Here is a 23,436-nt window from a genome sequence, read left to right on the forward strand (position 1 = left end):
AGTTTGTTCATTGTAGTTGTGGATGGACTATTTATTAAAACCAGTTTTGAAAACAATATCATAAAAACAGGCCCACCCTTTCAAATGATCTCAGACAGCCCTAAATAAAAAATAAACACATGAGCTGGGTGCAGTGGTGCACACCTGTAAACACCTGTAATCCTAGCAGCTCAGGAGGCTGAGGCAGGAGGATCGTGAGTTTAAAGTCAGCCTCAGCAACAGCGAAGCGCTAAGCAATCACTGAGACTCTGTCTCTAATAAAATATGAAAAAGGGCTAGGGATGTGGCTCAGTGGTTAAATGACCCCAAATTCAATCCCTGGTATCCCCAAATAAATAAGTAAATAAACAAACACATGAATTACAAATCTCAGTCTCTTTCCTTTAGGACAAAAGCCATGAGTCTAACTAAAAATCTATGACTTGGAAAAAGTTAAAGTATGAAAACAAGTTGTATGGAGTTTTCTCAAGTAAATGTTCAGACAAATGTGGGAATACTGAATTTATTTGCCATTCCTCATAAAAATGCCATTATACTATCCTTCAACTGCCCCCGAAAATATACATCAAACAGCTAACTCATCATATTGTCTATCCACTGTGAGATGTGGGATACCACCCAATAAATTTCTTACCACCTATGATTTCTTATTTTTTTGGTACTAGAAATTGAATGTAGAGGCGCTTTACCACTAAGCCACATCCCAGCCCTTTTTAAATTTTTTTTTTTAATTTTTAATTTTTTGTTTTTTAAATTTTGAGGCAGGGTCTCACCTAAGTTGCTTACGACCTTGCTAAGTTGCTGAGGCTGGCCTTGAACTGGTGATCTTCCTGTCTCAGTCTCCTGAGTTGCTGGGATTACAGTGGTGCACCACTACACCAAGCTCATCTAGGATAAATTTTATTCTAATTAGTTATATATGACAGTAGAATGCACTTTGATACATCATATATAGGTGGAGTATAATTTCTCATTCTTCTGCTTGTACATGATGTAGAATCCCACCGGTCATATAGTTATATATGTACATGGGGTAATAATGTCTGATTCATTTTACTATCCTTTCTTCCCATGTAGCCCCTCTCCTCCCTTCACTCCCCTCTACCTAAAATAACTTCATTCTTCCATTGGCCCACCCACACCCTAACTGTGAATTAGCATCTGCATATCAGAGAAAACATTCAGCCCTTAGTTTTTGGGGATTGGATTATTTTGCTTAGCATGATATTCTCCAGCTCCAGGACAATTTTCTTTTTAAAGGAACTTTCTTGGTCTGGGGATGTGGCTCAAGCGGTAGCGCGCTCGCCTGGCATGCTTGCGGCCGGGGTTCGATCCTCAGCACCACATACCAACAAAGATGTTGTGTCCGCCGAGAACTAAAAAATAAATATTAAAAATTCTCTCTCTCTCTCTCTCTCTCTCCTCTCTCTTAAAAAAAAAAAAAAAAAAGAACTTTCTTCAGCTTGGACCTAGTAGTAGTTTAAATTATTTGCAGTACTAGGATTCCAGTGTCAAGTAAATCCAGGATTCAAAGCAATAAGCTATCAAGAAAACCTACCTGAGACTAGGTCATATCATTTTATAAATAAACTTTGGCCTAGGTTTCCTCATCTCCAAAAGGTTGGGGCTAGATTCATTCAGTGATCCTTAAAGTGTTGCCTTCTAAATGCTTCTGATTCTATGATGCCCAAAATATAAATCTAAAACCTAACTTTGAATTTGTTTTTAAAAAAGGGCTAACTTGGGACTGGGAATGTGGTTCATGCGGTAGCGCGCTCGCCTGGCGTGCGTGCGGCCCGGGTTCCATCCTCAGCACTACATACAAAGATGTTGTGTCCGCCGAAAACTAAAAAATAAATATTAAAAAAAAAAGGGCTAACTTCAGCTACTTGTAAAATGCTCTAAAGCAGCACTGATAGAAATATAATGCAAACCACACACCTAATTTCACTCTTAATAGCCTAGCTAAAAAAAAAAATGAATTTAATTTTAATAACATATTTAACCCAATATATTCAAAAATTTATTTTAACATGTAACCAAAATTATAAAAATTATTGATACTATAAGTAACACACTCAACACATATAACAACAAATCTTACCTAATGTGACAGCATGAAATATAGTCCCACCAAAACAATAAAGGCATATTTAACAGAAAAAAAATTATACTAGCTAGATGTAGTGATACAAATTTTGTTATCCCAGCTCCTGGGGAGGCTGAGGCAGGAGATCACAAGTTTAAGGTCAGCCTGGGCATTAGAGAGACCCTGTTTCAAAATAAAGAATAAAAATTGCTGGGGATGCTCAGTGGTAGAGTACTCCTGCTCCTGGGCTCAATTCCCAGTACTGCAATAAATAAATAAATAAATAATAAAAATAGTAATTTAAATTTTAGCAAGGCTCATAGCAGTAACCTGTAACCTCAGCAGCTCAGTGGCTCGGGAGGCTAAGGCAGGAGGATCACAAGTTCAAAGACAGCCTCAGGATCTCAACTTAGTGAGATCTAGTCTCAAAATATAAACAAACAAATAAATAAATAAGGGGTGGGGATGTGACTCAATGGTAAAACTCCTCTGGGTTCAATCCCTGGTACCAAAAATTCAGTTCTTCAGTGGCACTGTCCACATAGCACTCCAAAGCAACACATGGCTAGTTGTGACTACATTGTTGGACAGTGCAATTCTGCAACACCCTACAAAGTGAGCCCTCCACACTCTATAGGAGTGAATTCTACTGAACCAAACTCTTTTGCTTGGCAAATTACTTCCTAAGGATACAATGAATATCCTAGAAACATTAGCCCTTCCAAACTACACTGGGTGGTATTTACACTGCTAACAGTTTGAAAAAAGCTACCTCCCTGACTTTAAAAGCTGGTATGAGGCTGGCTCATAATGATTAAGCAGAGTGTTTTTGTTATTCAGCAATGTTAGATCCAAATATCACACAATTAACAAGATTACAACAAAGGTTAGAGTCAGAGATGTAACTCAGTGATAGAGCCTCTGCCTGTGGGTTTGATCCCTAGAACCAGAATGGAATGGAAAGGAAAAGGAAGGAAAGATTACTACAAAGGTCATCTGAAGATGGATAGAAATAGAGCCTCAGGTACTTAGTATTTATTTCTGCTAGATATGTAAATTAACTTGAGTTTCAACTACTTTAAGATGTATACATTTGAAAATGCACAATACCTTATACTGTTATTGCTCATCACCAGAAGCAAAGTGTACCTCTTAAAAAGATTATCATTGATACACACACACACACACAGACACACACATATATATTATTCTATTAAAATTAATGTAGAAATCTTTTCCTTAATGGTAATCTTTTCAATTAACTCACTAATTATGTAGGGGACTTATCTACTAAGGTTTCACGTTGAGATATGAGAATAAAGGATCACAGTGTCAAAATTCTGAGTCCAGATAATAATGGTAATGACCACCCATTTATCACATACTTTGTATGTGCTCAACACTATTCCAAAACCCTTGTATATGCACACCAGTCCACCCAGGTGTGCAGCATTTCCATCACTGACATTCCAAAGAAAGGAAAGGGGTGTGGGGCTTGTGCCTGAAGACCTCCGTCTTAGTGACAGTGACATCCAATGCAGGCACTGTTATATTACAGAACCAGAGTTCTGATCCACTCCAGTAACACAGGCTTTGCTTTTCCTTCAGAATAGCTTAGGTCTCTAAGAAGGCTGCCAGAGAGATGAGTGCCACATGGGGCCTCTGCTGCTAACCAGCTGTACAAGGTGCCTATGGCTACCACCTAACCTCACTGTAGTCCCCACAGTGGAAGCCAAGACAATATCAGTCCTCACAGAATAGTTTTTCATTTGAAAAAGTATATGAATGCCTCTTAAAAACATAAAGGACAACCACAGGGTAAGGTAGTAATGCTATTAATAAATCCATCTCCCATTGCATCTCCCAAATGACCCTGAGAAACATCTACTTTTAAAGTTTCTGGGTCTAGCCACTACATAAAAAATAGAAGATGAGATCTTAATTTGTTTATGTACCAGAATTTGCAATGGTGACAAAGGGTTGTAAATGTAAAAACCTTCCAGCTATGTCATCTCCTCAAAGGTCTTAGGTTTTGTTTTCTCTTTCCCTTCACTGCTCTGCCTGTTTTTTAAGGTTAAAGCTATTCTGAGGTAGTTATCACAAAATATTTTAAAGCCTTTAAAGAATGGATGGATGGGTGGGAGAAGATAAGAAGACAGATTTGGATTTAGCCTTCTGCGAATGAACTGCCAGTTCCCGAACTCCTGTTCATATAACTTTAGTCCACATAAATTGCCTACGGACACTGGGTTTCTAGGCCCAGAACCCCAGAGAAAGAAATTTTGCCATAAGTAAAGAATGGGTCTGGGAAAGGGTTCTATGAGATGGTTTAACAATCCTCACAAAGACAGGGAATCCAGTGTATGGGCTTATATTGACCCTGGAAGAGCCTGGGCTGTGGGTAGGGCCTCTGCTCAGCTGGGGTATGTGTAAGGCCTGGCCAGGAGTTGGTTTTCTATTTCAGGAGGCCCAGTCTCCAGATATAGACCCTCTCATCAGGCCAGGATGTGTGTAGGGAAGACCACAGGAGAATGAGAAGCATATAACAAAGAGCAAAACAGGGCATGGATGTTTATGCCATTGTACAGCTGGAATTTGAGAAGGGATATTTTTCAAGTGGGCTGTGGAAAGCTCAAAAATCCCTGAAAAAGAAGGAATATAATAGTAAGAATAATCACAGCTACCATTTGCTGAATACTAGCACTAGTACCTTGTGCTAGATCCCATGCCAAGTTTTTATCTTTCTTAATTTGAAGAACACTGTGCATAGATATCCATAATCTAAAGGTGCTGACACTAAACACAACCCACAGTAATATCTACATAACCTCCCCAGGCCTCAGTTCTTCACCTAGAAAACAGGAAGATGCTCCTTACCTGCACAGGACAAAAATGGTTAAAGTACTTAGCATGCGGCTCCCATGGTCACCACTGGCAGACTCCATATCTGCCTGCTTGAGGCTCACAGACAGAACCCACAGGAGAAAGGACACTTGTCTGTTTTTTTTTCTTTCCTTGGGTGAACAGTGATAATTATTGGGACTGAAAACCAAGAAAAGACTGTTACAGTGGATTGAAGATAGTAATTTGATCTTAGAGAAGGGCAAAAAGAGTCCCTGTGCACTATCTTGGGGAAGAAAAGAATCTTCTGAAAGCAGAACAGCAACTTCAAGCTGGCTTTTTCTCTTCTTCCATCAATGGAATGAATGCATTGGCAGATAAGTTCCTGCTCAAATATAGCAACAGTGGAACATGCAAGGCTGAGCATAAGTGATTTTATGGTGGGACCAAAAGGAGAAAATACATTTCACTCCTTTAAAAGATCCCTTTTAATGGCCAGCAGAGGTGAAACTTATTTACAATGGCAGATTCTCAATACACACGCTGATGTCAAGCCCTCTAAGCCATAAGAATACTCACTTCTACATAGCAGGACCCCCCCCCCCCCCGCCACATTCATTTTCCTACTCACCATAAACTTTTCAAACCCTCTGATGGCTTCCAGACACCTTGTATAAATTTGAAACACTGCACATGCTCCCCAAAGGCCTTCCAGACACCCCTGAGCCATCCTTTTCAGCCTACCTTCTGGCTCATGCCTCTCCTATTCCTGGGGCTTCACTTAAATCTCTAAGTCTGAGCCAAAAGATATCTATTGGCTTAAAAATAAAGTCTAGTGAGGGCTGGGGCTGTAGCTCAGTAGTAGAGTGCCCGCCTCACATGTGTAAGGCACTGGGTTCCATCCTTGGCACCACATAAAAATATAAGAAAAATAAATAAATAATCACCTTTTAAAAAAAATAAAATCTAGTGAAAATGTGACCTCTAGGATGTCCTCTGTAAGTCAGGTGGAGGTGACATTTTCTCATATAGCACTGTCATGGCCCTGTCATATATCATATACTAGCTTGTATTTATTAAGTACCAACCTCCTAGTGGGCAGTTAGCAGACTCACTCTCATGCTTATTAAGTAACTATTAAGTAAACAGGCAAGGTACTAGATGTCAGAGTTACCAAAAATAGTAAAATATGGTCTCTACTCAGAAGAATTCATACCCTAGGCTGAGGAAATAGAGACATTAACTAATTTATACTATTTATGAAATAAAAAATACCCTATAATTCATGTGTGCAAAGAGTCAAAGGGATAGATTAATTAGGCAATCTGAAAAACAAATACACTTCCTTGATTGAAGAGTATCTGCTATTATCCTAGGAGGTTAAAATGACTTAATGCCATGTGTTGTGATGCACACTTGTAAAATCGGTGACTTAGGAGGCTGAGGAAGGAGGACTGCAAATTTGAAGCTGGCCTCTACAACCCGGTGAGACTGTCTCAAAAAAGGACTGGGGTTGTAGCTCAGTGGCAAAGTACTCTTGGGTTCAATCCATAGTACCGTTTTTTTTTTTTTTTTTAAATCCAACAATTTCATGCCCTAAAAGTTTCCTAAAATGTGCAGACATTTAATAAATATTTGTGGAATGAATAAGTGTACATTATTTTGGTTCTCAATTCAGTATTTTCATGTATACCTAAGGTGTCTCCAGTTAAAGACTTCAAATTACTTAAGAACTGAAGGTACCATGTTTTATATAATTTATGACCTAACTATTAGTTGTAGAAAATTATTTAACCTCACTCCCAGTGAGAGTACTTCAAAATTAGCCTGTAGGTACTCTACTCAAGTATTAGATCTTAAGAATTATTATCTCATACCCCTTCCACATATCCCTTTCAAGGTAACAATAAAATCGATGTTTTAAGAGAACAAATGTGTCTTGAAATGTCCATTAAAAGAATTATGCAGGAGCTGGGAGTTGGAGCTGAGTAGTAGAGTGCCTGCCTTGCAAGTGGGAGGCACTGGGTTCCATCCTCAGCACCACATAAAAATAAATAAAGATATTGTATCCATCTACAATTTAAATATATATTTAAAAAGAATTATGCAATCTAGGTAATATAATAAATCAATATAATTGCTGATTATGCATATATTCCTAGAAGATACTAGGTATTTTCCTTAGGCTAGTCGTCAGAAAAAGACAAGTAGGGAAACTCATTTTGCTCCTATATACTACTTTTTTCCTAAAGCATCAAGCTATTACCATGTCATCTCAGCCTACTCAGCTATTATACAGCTTCCCTTATTTTCTTACCTCCATACTCAGACTGCTTCAAAAAGTATCCAGTGAAAAGGTTGTTAAGACCCAGAGAAAATTCGGGCGCAGTGGTACACGCCTGTAATCCCAATGTCTCAGGAAGCTGAGACAGAAGAATCATGAGTTCAAAGCCAGCCTCAGCAATGGTGAGGTACTAAGCAACTCAGTGAGACATGTCTAATAAAATAGGGCTGGAGATGTGGCTCAGTGGTCAAGTGCCCCAGAATTCAATCCTCAGTACAGTACCAAAAAAAAAAAAAAAAAAAAAAAAAAAAACCAAACCCAAAAACAGAGAAATATAGCTTTTTTTGGGGGGGGGGCGGTATTGGGGATTGAACCCAGGAGCGCTTAACCACTGAGCCAAATCCCCAGTCCTTATTTTATATTTTTAGAGACGGGGTCTAGCTAAGTTGCTGAAGCTGGCTTTGAACTTGCAATCTCCCTGCCTCAGCCTCCCAAACTACTGGGATCAAAGGCACGTGACACTGCACCTGGCTATGATTTTTAACTTCATCTCCTTGAAAATTAAAATAGTTGTGTTTAATGTATCTTTTCAGGACTAATTCCTTATAGTTGTAGACCTGAGTTATCAGTGTCACAATGACCATATCAACTGATATTATTTTCTGTGTGGTATGGAGGGATCTGGGCAAGTCACTACCTGTATAAAAAAAAGGTAAGCAGTCCCTCTGGTGTCTAGAATTTTCTCTACTATCTATGATCTCTCTTCTATGATCTCCCCTCCCTGACAATGCAGTGAAACCCAGGCTTCAAAGGGTCTCTAGAAGTAGATACACCATGGGATTCTGCTAGGACAGAAACCACCACCTAGGAGTATCTTGAAATATATGGAGGCTGGATGGGATGCTTTCTGGTAGTGACAATGATGCTAAGTATCTTGTAATGTGGGACAGCCCTCCACTTCAACCCATAGCCCCCACTTTGGTAAACACAAACAGAGCGCTATCTTACTATTCTTTAAAAAGGAGCCCCTTTTCTTTAGCATCTAATAAACTGCCATAGTCTTTATTTTTTTTTTTTAAAGAGAGAGTGAGAGAGGAGAGAGAGTGAGAGAGAGAATTTTTAATATTTATTTTTTAGTTCTCGGCGGACACAACATCTTTGTTGGTATGTGGTGCTGAGGATCGAACCCGGGCCGCACGCATGCGAGGCGAGCGCTACCGCTTGAGCCACATCCCCAGCCTTGCCATAGTCTTTAGACAAGAACTTGAGGAGGAGCAGTAAAACAGGCAAGGCAGAGTAAAGATTGTGGACATTCAAAATTCCTGTTCTACCATCCCCAGTGGTGGCCTTGAACAAATGACTTAACCTCTTTGAATAGGTTTTGTCATCCATAAAATGGAGAAATTTCCATAAACTTATTGTCAAGATCAAGTAAGAGAACATGTCTAGGGCCTAATATACTATTAACAGGTTGTCAGTAAATGTTCATTTTTCTTTCCCATGAATTGCCAATTCTGCTGTATAGTCAGCCCTCCATATCCCTAGAATCTACATCTATGGACTCAAGCTGCCCAAATTGAATTTAAAAAACAAAAAACAAAAAAAAAAACTGCCTCTGTACTGAATACTTACTCTTCTTTTTCCTTGTTATTATTCCCTAAATATAGAACAACAACTGCTTACATAATATTTGCATTTGTTATATTAAGAATAATCTAGAGATGATTTAAAGTACAAAGGACTATGTAAATAGATTTTGTGCAAATATATGGTATCTTATACAACAGACTTGATTTCAGTGTCTGCAAGGGGGTCCTGGAACCCATGAGACAATGTCTGATAGCTTTTAACATGGAAAGCAGTTCTCTTCACAACATAGGCAGTGAGTTGGTAACATGAACCAAAATAAAATCATAATTGTTTCCTTAATCTCCATTATATTTTGTATCACGTACAATCACTGAGCTATAATTTATAGCACAATTATACCATTATTAAGTGAACTTTGGAAACATGAGGGACATAAAAGCCACGGGCAGCTGGATACCAGAGTCCTCTCTGGAGATCAGACTTTACTTGTCAGGGTCAATGAGAAGAGATATGAGGTTGGCCCACTTTCCTTAGGATGCCTCACCCCACCTGTGCAAGGGGCGGGGCAGTCCCTAGATCACAGCTGGGAAGCCACTACCTGAGAATTCCCCCAAACATAGAGCCTGGTAAAGAACTTTCTAGAGAGTACGAAACTCTTGTCTGAAGAATGATGACCCTGGACCCACAGGCCATTCTCAATCTGGGAATCAGCAAGAGAACAACATCATATGAATTGTCAGTGGGGCTTACCCAGCAGCAGAAACTAACTCATCCCATTCCAGGACTTTGAGATTGTATATCTTGTTATGTTTCATTGAGGACTACCAAGAACAAAAACACTTTCTTCCAAACTTGGTAATTTTTTCTATCACAAGTAAAATATAATAATTTTTATTCTTCATGATTTTCATTACCAGGATTTTAATGGTCAAAAAGGGCGGGGGGGGGTACTAGGTTAAAAAAAAAAAAATCCATAGTTCTTCAACACTCTCTAGTCACGGCAGCAAAGGTCCCTGGCTACAAAACAAACCAACAAAGAGTACAGCTCTTTGAAAACTCTTGAGAGCCCAAAGTAGCAGTCACACTCCTGTGCCTGTCCTACACAAAGGAAGCAACAAAGCACTGTATTCATTTCCCCTTCTGTTCTAAGCTCTTAGGCAAGTAATGGGTTGGATTCTGCATCCACGAGTAATAGTTTAATTCTATGCTTAAGCAGAGCAGAGAAAGAACTGTCAGATCTGAAACAAAGGACAATTCCATACAGCTTTATCAGTGGGCCAGCCCCCTTGTACACACAGTCAATACAGACCTCAAATTCAGGTCATTTCTCTCAGAGACATTGGAGGCACTAACCCACCTCTACTGCCAGTTATATTCCTGATAAGAAAGGAAAAGGCATTTAATGGGAAAAATTATTCAAGAAAATATAAGTCTGCACTGCATAAGAATAAATGTTAACAATGAAATCTTTCTGTCCTGAGGACCTTTAAACACCTACTACATAAATCATTTGATACAAAAGTCACAAGAACAAATAAAAGAATAACATAGTTTTGAAATATTAAAGAAACAAAAAGGTCATATTAAAAGAATTTCAAACTACTGCCAGTAGAATTTTTAAAAGCTCAGCAGCTTTCTGAGGTGACCACACACACCCCTCCAAAGGGTGATGGAGAAGATGACAGTTGGGCCTCAAAAGCTCTATCTGGCAACCTGGTGGTGGTGGTGGGGGGTTTACAAAGACAGTATACAGGGCAGGGGCTAAGTCAGCTTCAGAAGGTAACACACCACACCCAAGCAAAACTACTGTGCTGTACCAAGCCTCCAATACATACAATATGCACACAATTTGGAGGTTAACCCCCAGTTCCAAATATGTAAGCTCAACAACCATACAGGTAAGTACAAGTGATAGTTACTGTGATGAGGCTAAAAAGCTGGACTTTGTTTGGCAGATAAAACTCCAAAAACTGGAGTTGCTAAAAGTTGTCTAGGAGATTTACAGGTTTTGTCTGCAATAGAGGACGACAATAAGGAAGCCCAGGAATGCAGAGCCCTAGGGTAGGCAGTGCCCTGGCCTGGCCTCCAGACAACACCCAATCCCAGTCTCTGAGTATTCCATCCAATCTTTTCTATATGCTATCCCCAAGTAATCTACCCACAGGCCACATTCCCAAGAAAATAAGGAAAAATTCTACTGACTCACTTGGGGGAAAACCTTTTTATAATAAGATTATCACTGAAATCTTCCCGAGGAATTTAAAGAGCTCAAGTTATATCTACTGAATTTCAAACATTCACCAAGCACCTTGAAATACAGCTCCCAGATTTAGGCAGCAATCATAAAGTTGTGAAGGCCAATGACCAACTATAAAAATACTTATTTTCGTGATTTAAGTAAGGCATCAGCTTTGCTAAGTTACTATATAGATATTTTCAATGGGTACCAAGTCCTAAGCTAGGTCCTCTAAAGCACTGGCTTTAGAACCTGACTGCACCTTGGAATCCCATGGAAAACTTTAAAACAGCAATGCCCAAGTTAACCCCCAGGGAATCCAACAATGTGGTACAGTCTGGGCATCAGTACTTGAATACTAATGGTAAATCTAATATGGCAAAGCTTAAGAACCACTATTATAGTAAGCAAAAAGAAATACAAAAAAGTGGAAATCACTAAAACGTCCATCACCTAAAATGAGTAGATAACTAAAATATGGTTTATCCATACAATGAAATCTTCAACAATAAAAAGAAAGACTCACTGAGATATGTTACAACATGGCTAAACCTTGGAAACATTATGCTAAGTGAAGGAAGCCATACACAAAGGGCAGATATCACCAATGTTGTAAGTTTCCATTCATATGAAACATCTAGATTAGGCAATCCATAGAGAAAAAAATAATAATAAGTGAGTGGTTACCGGGGGCTAAGGAACTTTGGAGAAAATGGGAAGTGAATGCTGATGAGTATAGGGTTTTCTTTTGATGATAAAAATTATAGTGATGATTCCATAACTTTATGAATATACTAAACCACTGAATTAGCTTAAGTAGGTGAATCATAAGGCATGTGAATGATCCCTCACTTAAATTGTGTGTCCACCTCTCAAGGAGATTAAAATCCAGCTGTAGAGAAATAAAAAATCCTAGATACACAGGTAAGACAAGTATCAAGAAAGATTTTCAAAGGCCATTAAAAAGAACTGCCCAAATAATACGGAAAAAAAGAGCTACACTCATGAGGCATCAAAGTTAAAGCAATCTGATATTTTTCTTTTCCTACCCAATCATTTTTCTTTTATTCAAAGAGGTCAGATCTTTTTAGTGTACTAGGGATACCACAGGCCCAAAGTCTCACCAAACTTACGAAAAAGGAATGACCACTCAGCATTGCCAAGGAATTTTTTTTTTTTTTTTTTTTTTTTTACAAATTCTTCAGAATGCAAACTGTTGATGGACTATAAAAACATTCAAGAGTCAACAATCCACAGGTACTTTGAAAGACTTACTTGGTGATCCAAATCTGACTTATATCCTGGATATGTTTTCCACCATTACAATAGTCCCAGGCAAACTCACATGCTAAAGTACACAAAAATTTCCAAATATGAAGCTTTGTAACACCTAGATATTATGGTATACATGCTGTGAAAACAATGAACTGAAAGGGCTTCCTAACCTCAAGAGTTCTTAAAATTAATACAAATAGCGTAAAGGTGTTTATTGTGGCAGGGGCTCACTCAAACAGCAAAATCCAATTTTAGACAAGGCGGGATTTTGTTTAACAGTCTTATTTTGTTTTGTAGGGGTGTTATGTAAGAATATTATTTGTATTTCCCAACACTGTTTGGGAATATAAATATTATATACTGGAATATATTTTTGCTTTTATATCCAGAAAACATACCATTATCAACTGAAGAAGGCTTGGCCTATATCTCAGTCTTTTAAATAAATATTTGCTGATACTTATTTAAAAGTAAGTAGCAAAAAAATTTCAGTAATTTCTAGAAATCAGATCATCAAAACATAAACTATAGCCAGGTATATATAGTGGTGCACACTTGCAATCTCCGTGATCCAGGAGGCTGAGGCAGGAATACCACAAGTTTGAGGCCAGCCTGCAAAACTTAGTGAGACCTGTTTCAAAACTGTAAGGGCTGAGGATGTAGTTCAGTGGTAAAGTGCCTCTGGTTTAGTCCCCAGTATCAAAAAATAAACACACACACACACACACACACACACACACACACACACACACACCACACAACCTCTATTCCTCACTTTAGAGTAAACCTGAAATACAGATGCATTTTTACAGTCACAGACAAAGACAAGCTAATTACTGAATCTAATAAACCTGCTTCCTCTACCCTGATGTCCAACACATTTCAATCAACTTTCAGAAGTGGCTGGGCCAGGTAAACACCCTGGGGACTCACCCCCATCAACTTTTAGACAAATAAATCATCCATGGATCATAAGTTCTGCAGCATGCTTGATTCAGGCAAATCAAGTCATAATTCTGAAAACACTTTGCTTAACAATAAGGACTAGGAAATAAAGTGTTTAATTTTAAAATGTACTGTTCTCAAAGCTCTAAGTAAACTTCAACTAAACAGACTTGAGCCCTTATGCTTGCTTCAATTCAGAAGTGCCAAAACAGGGAATTAGTGTTTTGAGCCAGCAGGTTTCTGCTAGCTGTTTTCAACTCAAATTCCTACCCCCTGCCCCAATTCTACCCACTTTCCTTAAACCTGATTTAACTCTGTCAGTCACACTTTTCACCATCCTCACTACCAAACTTTAAAAAAAAAAAATTTGTTTATATATCGACGAACCTTTTATTTTATTCATTTATTTATATGCGGTGCTGAGAATTGAACCCAGTGCCTCACACATGTCAGGCATACGCTCTGCCACTGAGCCACAACCCCAGCCCCCCCAAAACTTATTTTTGATCACTATTTCAAAACAAAAGAGCCAATGGAATAGGAGAATATACCAACCAACAAAGGCAAAGGCTGAGATTAAGAAAAAAGGAAAACAGTCACTGAAAAACGTAAGGCAGAATCTCAAACACTGTTGAAACTGCCTTATAAAACCATTAGTATATTAAAACAGTCCTGCCTCTCTAATGAAATCTGCCTAGGTTTGTTTCTGAAAAAGACCACAGGCTGCAATTTCATTGATGGCTTATACTCACACTCACTGAAATTAACAAGATCCACCTCGCTCCATGGTAAGTGAGAAAGATGCAAATATGAATCTTTCATTCCAGGCTCTTCTGCTAGTTTTTCTTAATCTATCAATTTGTTAAAGGGTGGGCTTTTCCTCCTGCTTCAAGGTTAACTCCTCTTTGTCGAATTGAAAGTGGGGATTCTGAGCTCTGTGTCAGACTACATAGATTTGAATCCTCTCTGGGCCACTCAACAGTTGGGTCACTTTAGAATACTGGACCTTTCTCTGTGCCTCTTTCCTAACCTGGAAACTGGAGATAACAGTATTTCCCATGAAGTCACTGTGAAATTATTTATGAGTCAATTATCATATTGCCTAGCACACAGAGGTGTCCAATAACTGTTATCATCTTAGTGCCAAATTCTTTTTTTTTTCAAGTTGCTGCACTTTTCTCTGTTTTTATTTTTTTTTATTTCTTTTTTTTTTTTTTTATTGATTATTTAAAGCATAGTGCCAAATTCTTCCTAAACACGGAAAGGTTAACCTGGCTTAAAGAAAAAGTGAAAAAGAAATATATATATAAAACTCCCTATAATTGTTTTCAGTCAGAACGAAGGATATGCTTAAAAAAAAAAAGCATCTGTTCTGTAGTCACAGACTCCTTTCTCATGCAGCTTTGTTAAGTGTAAGTCATCTTGAATAAAAATAAATATTAAGAAAAATGATGCATTTGGCTTACAATGCTTCCATAGCCCTAAAAAAAGACTGGGAGTTCTCTTGTTGCTGTTGGTTTCCCAGCAATGTTTGGTTTTTTTTTTTTGGTACTGAAGATTAGAACCCAGGGCTTCGTGCATGCAAGGTAAGCACTCTACCAACTGATCTATATCCCCAGCCCTCCCAGCAATGTTTTTAAGGACCCAAGTTAATAAGTGATATTTTTAAATGGCCCTTATTATGTTTAATGCAGAGAGACTGATGTGAGTTGTGCAGTTATCCTTCTACCTGTGGGCTTCCACATGTCCCAAGAGATTTTCCACATATCTAAAGTCAGACTGTTCTTTGCTTAACATTCATTCAAGAGATGAGAAGCTTGTCCTGTTTTTATGCTTGACTTTTAAAAATAATCTTATCAGTCTAACCCAAGATCAACTTCATCCCTCATCTACAAAAGTGCTTTATCTTTCCAAGACACTCTTGAAAAATAACTGATGGTTCTCTCTACTTAATGAAGATATAGAATCAGTCTGGGGCTGGGGATGTGGCTCAAGCGGTAGCGCGCTCGCCTGGCATGCGTGCGGCCCGGGTTCGATCCTCAGCACCACATACAAACGAAGATGTTGTGTCCGCCAAATACTAAAAAATAAAAAAAAAAAAAAATTAAAAAAAAAAAAGAATCAGTCTGGCTCTTCTTACTATTTTGTTTCTCAACACATCCTTTGCAGAGTGAAAACCTGTAATACCATTAATACATAATACCCACTTCACACCTGGATAGTTTCTTTGACCTTTTGTTCAAATCTTTGACTCTTCAAACCTTTCTTACTGCAATGATTTTAATATGAATCACAATTATAAACATGAAACTGATTCTCAACTTTACTTCATTTTTTCACTGTTTTCAAATATGCAAAATAATGTGTTTGATAAAAATAACCAATTTTCCATCTTTGCAAACATAACTGAAAAATTTGTACTTATGAGAAAGGAGTACATATTTTATGCACTTCTGTATATGGAATGCAATACTACACAGTAAAGAAAAAATATTAAAAACCAAAGTTCATTTACATCATCTATCTTTTCCTCAAACATTCCTACTGATTACTAACGAACAACAAAAAATCATAAAGTACAATATACTTCTTCCTAATAACCAGAACCAGGAGCATACGATCGCAACCATTTCTGGGAGGAAAAGTTCAAGACAAATAATTTTAAAAGGAAAAAAATGTACAATTAATATGCTGTCAGTAACCTAAAAGCTTACATTACCTCTTCGGGATCAGTCTCAAACTCTACATTTAAGAGCATAAACATATTTACTGTCCTATAAATTTTTCCCCCTACAAACTCAATTATCCCCACCATTGACAAAAGAACAATCTTCTTTTAAAAGTTCCTACAAAGTATGAACAGAAACTTTTTTTACTTTTATAATAATGTACAAAACAATATCAAAATATTATGAAACACCAGTATCCCATCCTCTGCCCTTACAAAGAAAAGGTAACACGATAAGAAACTGAGGAGGCAAATTCTCAAATAAAAAATATAAAGGATTCATGGGATAAATAGCTGAAAGGAATAAAAATTTAGTAACAGGCTAAAAGCAATAGAAATTCTAATCTACACTCACAACTCTTACCCTTGACAGCACAGAACAGAATACCCTGCCTTACACATTTTGAAATTGCAATTTTAAAACGCTAAATCCAAAGACAAAGCCACCCAGGGGAAAATAACAATTGCGCAACAGATCAACAGCTCCAACTTGTCCCTTGGCCTCAGCGCGGCGAGGTTTGCACGCTATAAAGCAGGAAAGGGCCAACCGAGGGCCGCCGTGACAGCCAACCGGCCACTGTCACTGAGGCCAAGGCCACGAATGCTAGGATCCACAGAGAGGCACCGCGCCCCGAACAAGAAATCCCGGTCACTGCCCACTCAAACCTCACAGTCCGCGGACTAGCCCTCACGTTCTGCTGCGGTGCAAGGGGCCAACCCTGGGTTCCCAGGCCAAACCTCTCCCCTGACCCAAAAGAGCGCGCAGAAACGCGCGCGGCACCCTTCCCGGCCGCCGGCCGCACGTCGAGGGATTCCAGCGCGCAGGGCACTTCGTGACTCCCCCCCACCTCCGGGGATTGGGTTTTCTAGATCAAAGCTTCCAACGCGTGATCCCGTGGATCCACTGGTTAGGTTACTTGGCAAAGTAGCGCCCACAGACGGCCCAGCGGGGTGAGTGCGCGGTGCCACAGCCCGTACCCGCCTAAGTGGTGGGGCCCGGGGGTGGAGGGACGCGGCGGGAGAGGAGGGGCTCCAGGCCTAGGCCAGCAGGAGACCTCAGCTCCCCCGAGAGCGGCCCCGTGACTAGGCACATTTTTGCCGGCTCCGAGTCTGGGGAGCCGCGCAGCCCCGGAAAGGGCCGGGCCGCGCCGGCTCAGACTGCCAGCGTCCGCCCCCTCCTGCCCCGCAGCCTCTTGGGCCGCTCAAACTCGAGGACCAGGCCAGGGTTCGGGGTCCCAGCTTCGAGAGCCAGGGAGCGGACATAGACGCTTCCTCTCCCCACACACGCTGGCACAGCCCCCGAACCTCTCTCCACACTTCCACCCAGCCATCCTCAGGGGCCGCAGGTACGTTGACGGTCTGACCGTCCGGAGACGTCCCCACACCCTTCACTGCCTCAAGGGTCGCGCATCGGCTCCAGTGTCCGGCCGCTGCAGTCCAGGCTCTGGCTGTCCCCCCCAAGCCGTGGTTCCCTCGCGTCCCAACCCCAGTCCCGACACCAACGTGGAGCCCCGGGGCCAGGGAGCACCTGCTGGGACGGCAGTCCTGGCGGCGGCAACTCCATGTCCATCATGCTGAGCTGGAGACTGCGTTGGGGCTCCTCGACGGCGACCCTGTCCCGGCTGCCAAAGCGCGGCGCGGACAGGGCAGCACTGGCGGCAGCGGCAGCTCCTGGGGCCCCTGGCACTCCCCGTTCGGCTACTGGTCCCGAGTTGCCGGCCAGCCCTCTGGCCCGCTCCGCCTCCCGCCCCCTGAGGGCGGGGCAAGATCCCGGGCCCTTCCTTCCCCCGCGGCCGAAAATCCCCCAACCCCGCCCCGGCTGACGCAAGAAGCTCGGTGTCCGGGGGCGCGAAGGGGCGGCGGGCTGGGGTCCTTTGGAGCGGCCTGAGGAGAGGTAGTGTTCGACCCCGGGTCCCCGCGCTCAATTTGCCCTTCCCCGCATAGAAGGGCGGCCCTCTTGCCCGAGAGATTAAGAGTTGTTTGACCAAGGTGGCTTGGGCTCTGGCATGAAACAGTTTAAACAGTTGGAACAAACACTCCCGGAGCCCCTGTAAAGGCGCCGGTATCGGAGCTGCGCCTCTCTGATTTGGAGTTGCAGAACCTTGCCCGTTTTATCTCACCCCACCGCCCAAATGTGGCGCCAGCCCAGAGGCGGGGGCCGAGGATTTGGACCGCGGCGGTGCGTACCGCCAACTGCCCTCTGGCCCTCGGTCCCCTCCGGAGCTGGAGCCAGAGCCCTGCCCAGGGGAGGTGTGGGCCACGCTGCGAGCTCGTGCTCGCTGTCACCCTGAACGCCCTCGATTTACTCCCTAGTGCTCGCACTCTCTGAGCTCTGGTCGCCGAAGGCAAACGAAGGGTGTTTGGGTGGGTCAGGGTTGCCCACCACGAGCTGAGCGGGAACGCGAAGACCTTTCTCTTCCCTCCAAAGCACGCACAAACCACAGATGGCGTTCTTCAACAGGACAACACGCCAAAATTTTAGAAATTTTCAAGTACTCGCGATATAGTTAAAAAAATATAAAGTTGTAAAATGATTGAGGGGCTGGGGTTGTAGCTCAGTGGCAGAGTGCTTGCCTAGCATGGGTGAGGAACTGGGTGGAAGCTTTAACATCACATAAAATAAAGGCATGCTGTTCACCTACAACTACAATTTTTTTTAAATGATTGATATAGTATAGACCTGTTTTGTAAAAACCTGTGCCTAGGGATGAAGAATGGTAATTTATGTATAAATAGTTGTAAAATAATGAATTATTTTTCTTTCTCTTTGCTTTAAATGTGTTTTTCTACTGTGAATCTGTATTACGTCTTTACATTTAAAACATTTAAAAATTAATCATTGCCTATAGATAACAAAGTATTTGAAAACAAGAATAGTGTGAACTCCTACAAGTTTTAAAAGAGGCTAGATGGTTTGGGCTCTTTTCTCTTACACATCAACACACGAACTCTGGAGCAAGCCTACTTTGCAGTTTCTAGCTTCTCGGAATTATTTAAAACCAGGTGAAGCAGATAGTACCAACAGTGGTTTTACTATTTCATTCAAAAACCTGACTGTAGCAGATCAACGCCCGCCCTGCGCCCGCCCCGCCCCCTAGTCCCCCCCCCCCAAAAAAAAAGAACCCTGCAAGAGCTTACTTTCCCTTGGTTGCATAATTTGACACGCCCAGCAATTACATGTAGGTTTACATGTTCAAATATTCTTTTAGATAAGTGAAGTGTAATTACTTGTAATTGAAGCAGGCTTCTCCAACTTGAATTAAACCTCAGCTGTTGGGTTAAAAATCCTGCAAAATGATCCCCACACTGAAAACAAGTTTGGGAGAAATTATTTACAAAAACCTCATACGAAGATGGCAGACATCATAGTAAAATTTTGGGGTCAAAGGAAACAACAGTACATTGTTAACTATTCAGGTCACTTATTAAAACTACTACATCGGAGATGGTGGACAGCTAACCAGGAGGTAGGAGATGCTCAGTGGCTATCCTGAAGGCATTCATAAAGTCTTTGGTACTTCCTTGTTAAGCAACATTTCCACTGAGTTTAGACTGAATGAAATAACCATTACCTTTACAAAACTACAATTTGCTGGGAGTATGTTATTTCAGGCACCTGTAGAGTACATATTTTCAAAGGGAGGAGAGGAATATGATAAGTTTGAACATGCCAAAGAAAAAAATAAAACACGAAAATCTGTTTGACATTGAATGGTGGTTCAGCTCTAGAAAAGGAAATCTGAGTGTCAGACCACCCATGCCAAGGAGGTTCCCAGTCTTTGAAAATACTGAAATACACTTGTCCTCTTGTCTCCTCAAAGAGGGCCAAGGAGAACCCCGGCCCTCCTTGCACTCTGTGCTATGGGGGCACAGATAACTACATGTTGAGAAGCACCAGGGGAGCAAGAAAAAAGAGGTTCTTTTTTTTCTCTCCTTTTCTGGTATCCATGAGAGCCAATATACTGCCAAGCTCTTAATTACATGAGAGTGCGCATAGGTGTGTGTGTGTGTGTGTGTGTGTGTGTGGTGTTGGGATCCAACCCAGAACCTCTGCATGCTAAGCAAGCATTCTACCACTGAGCTACACCCCTAGTCCTACTATTTTTCCCCCAATTGGTATCACATTCTACTGATCCCTGTACATTTTCATTAATTCTTTACTGTCTTTGAAAAGACAGACAGCTCTCCACACATGCTTGAGAAGTGTCAAAACTGTGATACCTTGCCCCCAAATCTCACAAAAGGTAAGCATCAAGAAGGAAGCCTTCTGAGTGCACAAAGTTTGGATAATGGTGATGCAGTGACCCATTGTTCCACCTGCTTCTCTTGCTCTCCTCTGTCAAGTTCCGAGACCCAAGAAAGAACCAAGGCTGCTGCTTCTATCATTCCTCCTCAGTTATACCCCTTGTTGGAACCAAAAAATATTCATACTCTCTTGGAATTATAATTGAAATTTTACTTCATACAGCATATTGGGAAGTAAATTTCCAAAAATGATACCCAAAAAAACGACCCCTCCCAATACTGAAGCACATGAGTAGTACCCCTACGTTGAATCAAGGATGGCCCTGGGGTTTGCTTTAAGTTATTGGAGGCCAGGAGTGCCACTATGCCAGGTCCCAGCCTAAGCCTGAATAAAGCCTGATAGCTTTCAATTTTATACTCTTGGAATTTAGTCATCATGTTAGAAATCTGACTACCTTTATGAAGGAGAAGCCACACAGGATGAAACTCCCAGTGGAGAGAGAGGCTATGTGAACGCAAGGACCAGATATTTGAATGTCTTGGACTTTCTTTTTTTCATATATATATAGTAGTTGGACACCATACCTTTATTTTACTTATTTTTATGTGGTGCTGAGGATTGAACCCAACACCTTGCATGTGCTAGGTGAGTGCTCTACTGCCGACCCACAACCCCACACACACTCCCCACCCACCACCTGCATCTTGGACTTTCTAGCCCACCTAGTCGGGAAACAGAACTCCAGTCCAGCTAATGTCAGACTGCAACCACATATGAGAAACTGCAAGCAGTGGAAGACTGGCTGAGCCCAATCTACCCAAAGAACTGTGCAGGAGTATAATAAATTGTTTTGAGATGGCTTACTTCATAGCATTAGATAACAAAAGTAGTAAATATTGAATAGCAAAAGCAGGATGTCTCCAGCCTGCTTTATATTTGTTAAGCATTACTGTGAGCATGTTTAAAGATGATTTAATAACATCTCAGATCAGTAGAAAAGAATTGACTTCCCTTGCAATGAGGATGTTGTCTTTCCCATAATACATACTTTTTGCTACATACAAAGCAAATGATCTCATCACACCACACATCAGTTTTATACCATTAGATAGGTGATGGTGAGATATTCTCCTTATTAAAATACTCTTAAAGAATACAGACATTCCATCAATTAAGTAGATTTTTTATATAAATGCATATTAAGGTTCTGACCCTGATATGACTTCATTTACACCAGTTATATAACATTCTTGATGACTATCTGCTGAGGGAATTTGAACTTCAGGAGAAAACTGCCCATTGAATAAACTGAACTCCAGTATAGTAGAGTCCAAAGTAATTTATGTGTAAACTTTGCACACCTCACTATGCAAACTACAGCTATAAAGAGCTGCATATCTACAAAGCCAGTTTTAACTGGTGTAGTTTCCTGTTCATAATAGAAACAGTGCCCTTCAGGAACTGCAATGCAGTGAGTAAAGGAAAAAAGAAATGGAGGTTTAAAAGAGTTATTTTGAATTATGTGTGTTGATATAATATAAATATTTTTGCATAAGAAAAATGCTGTCTGTATCCCCAAGTGGTAATAAAAAAGTATAAATATTTTTGCATAAGAAAAATGCTGTCTGTACCACAAGTGGTAATTATTTATTAATCTAATTAGTTATAAATTGATAATTTTTTGCCTGTCTGTATTTTACTAAATAAACATGTATTATTTTAAACATCACCAGCAGCAGCAGCATCATGGAGATAAGGTGAAGGGGTGGGGAAGGAATACTTGTCTTTCCCCCCAAACCACTGGATCTATTTTTTTTCAAATTGAATTTCATTCACATGCTTTGCAGATCTTTCCATCTTATATTTATTAGAGTGGAGCCTAGAGATTTCATCCACACCTTTAATTTTAGTTATGTTAAGGGTATGAAAATTCTTTCCTCTTCCAATTTACTGCCATTATATGCAAAGTTTCACTCAGATTAGGAGTTCCCAGACAAAGAAGAAATTTTATGAGTAGAAACTAAGAACTGCAGCTTCATAATTATATGCAAAGTTTTCCATATATAACACTGCCATTATAGGGAGAATAAACAAAACATAGAAAAATGCTTAGGTATAGAACTATGTCTGATGATTTGTGAATATTAGTGTTGGGAGTAGAATATTAAATATTTTTCACTTTCATCTTTGTATTTTTCTTAATTGTTTAAATCTTTTACAGAAAGTACTTTTAAATTAGTGGGAAAAGGGACTGGAGTGTGGCTCAATTGTGAATCCACACACTTGTCTAGCATGTGTGAGGATCTACCTTCAATCCTCAGCACTCCCCCCTTCCGCGCACATAAAAGAATTAAGGGGAAGAAAAACTTCATTTGGAACAAACAAAAAGCAGAATGCAATGAATGGGATCCTAATTAGAATAAGATATATCCCATGCTTGTACAAATATATCAAAATAGATTCTACTGTCATGTAGAAAGAACCAACTAAATTTAATTGGTTCTAAAAAAACATTAAAAATAAATAAATTCTAAACAAAATTGCAATGAACAAAAGAGCAAAACAGGGCTGGGGTTGTGGCTCAGTGGTAGAGTGCTTGCTTTGCAGATGTGAGGCACTGGGTTTAACTCTCAGCACTGCATATAAATAAATGATTAAAATAAATGTCCATCAACAACTAAAAAAAGTTTAAAAAACAAAAAAAAGCAAAAACATCCTCATAAACCAGCCTTGCAGACAAAGTTTATAACATGCTTGAAGGCTGAGAAGTGAAAAGAGAAATAAGATTCACCAAGATATTTATCATCTACAATTAATTTTTTTATTTCCATGGACTTTTGATTTGCCTTTTGAATAATGTTAGAATCAAAAGGAAACTTAAGATTTCTGACCCAAATATGGCAAATAATTTTTGTTTGGATTGATAACTCTGATCTATAGGTAGTAGCTGCCTACGAGGCTTTGCTGAGAAGTATTCAGAAGCAGTTTCCCAATTTGGTAGAAAATGTCAATGTTTGAATAACAATGTCTACCATGGGCACAGAGTTACAGGATTGTACAGGATTGGTGGCACTTATCGGGTATTTTTCCTCCCTACTCTAATCTAAGCTACTATTTCTTAATTTGAGGGAACTGAGGGGTCAAGTGGTTACTAATGGTAACAGAACTAGCTATTGCTGGAACCAGAAGTAGAATAATGTTT

The 23,436-nt window shown here is 40.2% G+C and overlaps 1 protein-coding gene and 1 long non-coding RNA gene across 9 annotated transcripts in view; one reads left to right on the forward strand and one right to left on the reverse strand.

Moving 5' to 3' along the window:
- Positions 1-18,641, reverse strand: part of NFE2L2 (NFE2 like bZIP transcription factor 2) — a 31,548-nt gene extending 12,907 nt beyond the window's left edge. Inside the window, exon 1 of one of the 6 annotated variants that reach the window (XM_081261090.1) lies at positions 17,517-18,641. In XM_081261090.1, the coding sequence (XP_081117216.1) occupies positions 17,517-17,561 (45 nt within the window). In that variant the 5' untranslated portion in view covers positions 17,562-18,641. The other 5 variants (XM_081261094.1, XM_081261093.1, XM_081261091.1 and 2 more) reach the window with 5 other exon arrangements.
- The window catches only part of LOC308630697, a 40,880-nt gene continuing 34,413 nt past the window's right edge, over positions 16,970-23,436 (forward strand). For all 3 annotated transcript variants that reach the window (XR_014017994.1, XR_014017995.1, XR_014017996.1), the window contains exon 1: positions 16,970-17,334. This is a non-coding gene — a long non-coding RNA (uncharacterized lncRNA). The remainder of the gene's footprint in view (positions 17,335-23,436) is intronic.

Source organism: Spermophilus citellus (genome assembly GCF_964194105.1).
Source record: "Spermophilus citellus genome assembly, chromosome: 11".
Lineage (NCBI taxonomy): Eukaryota > Metazoa > Chordata > Mammalia > Rodentia > Sciuridae > Spermophilus > Spermophilus citellus.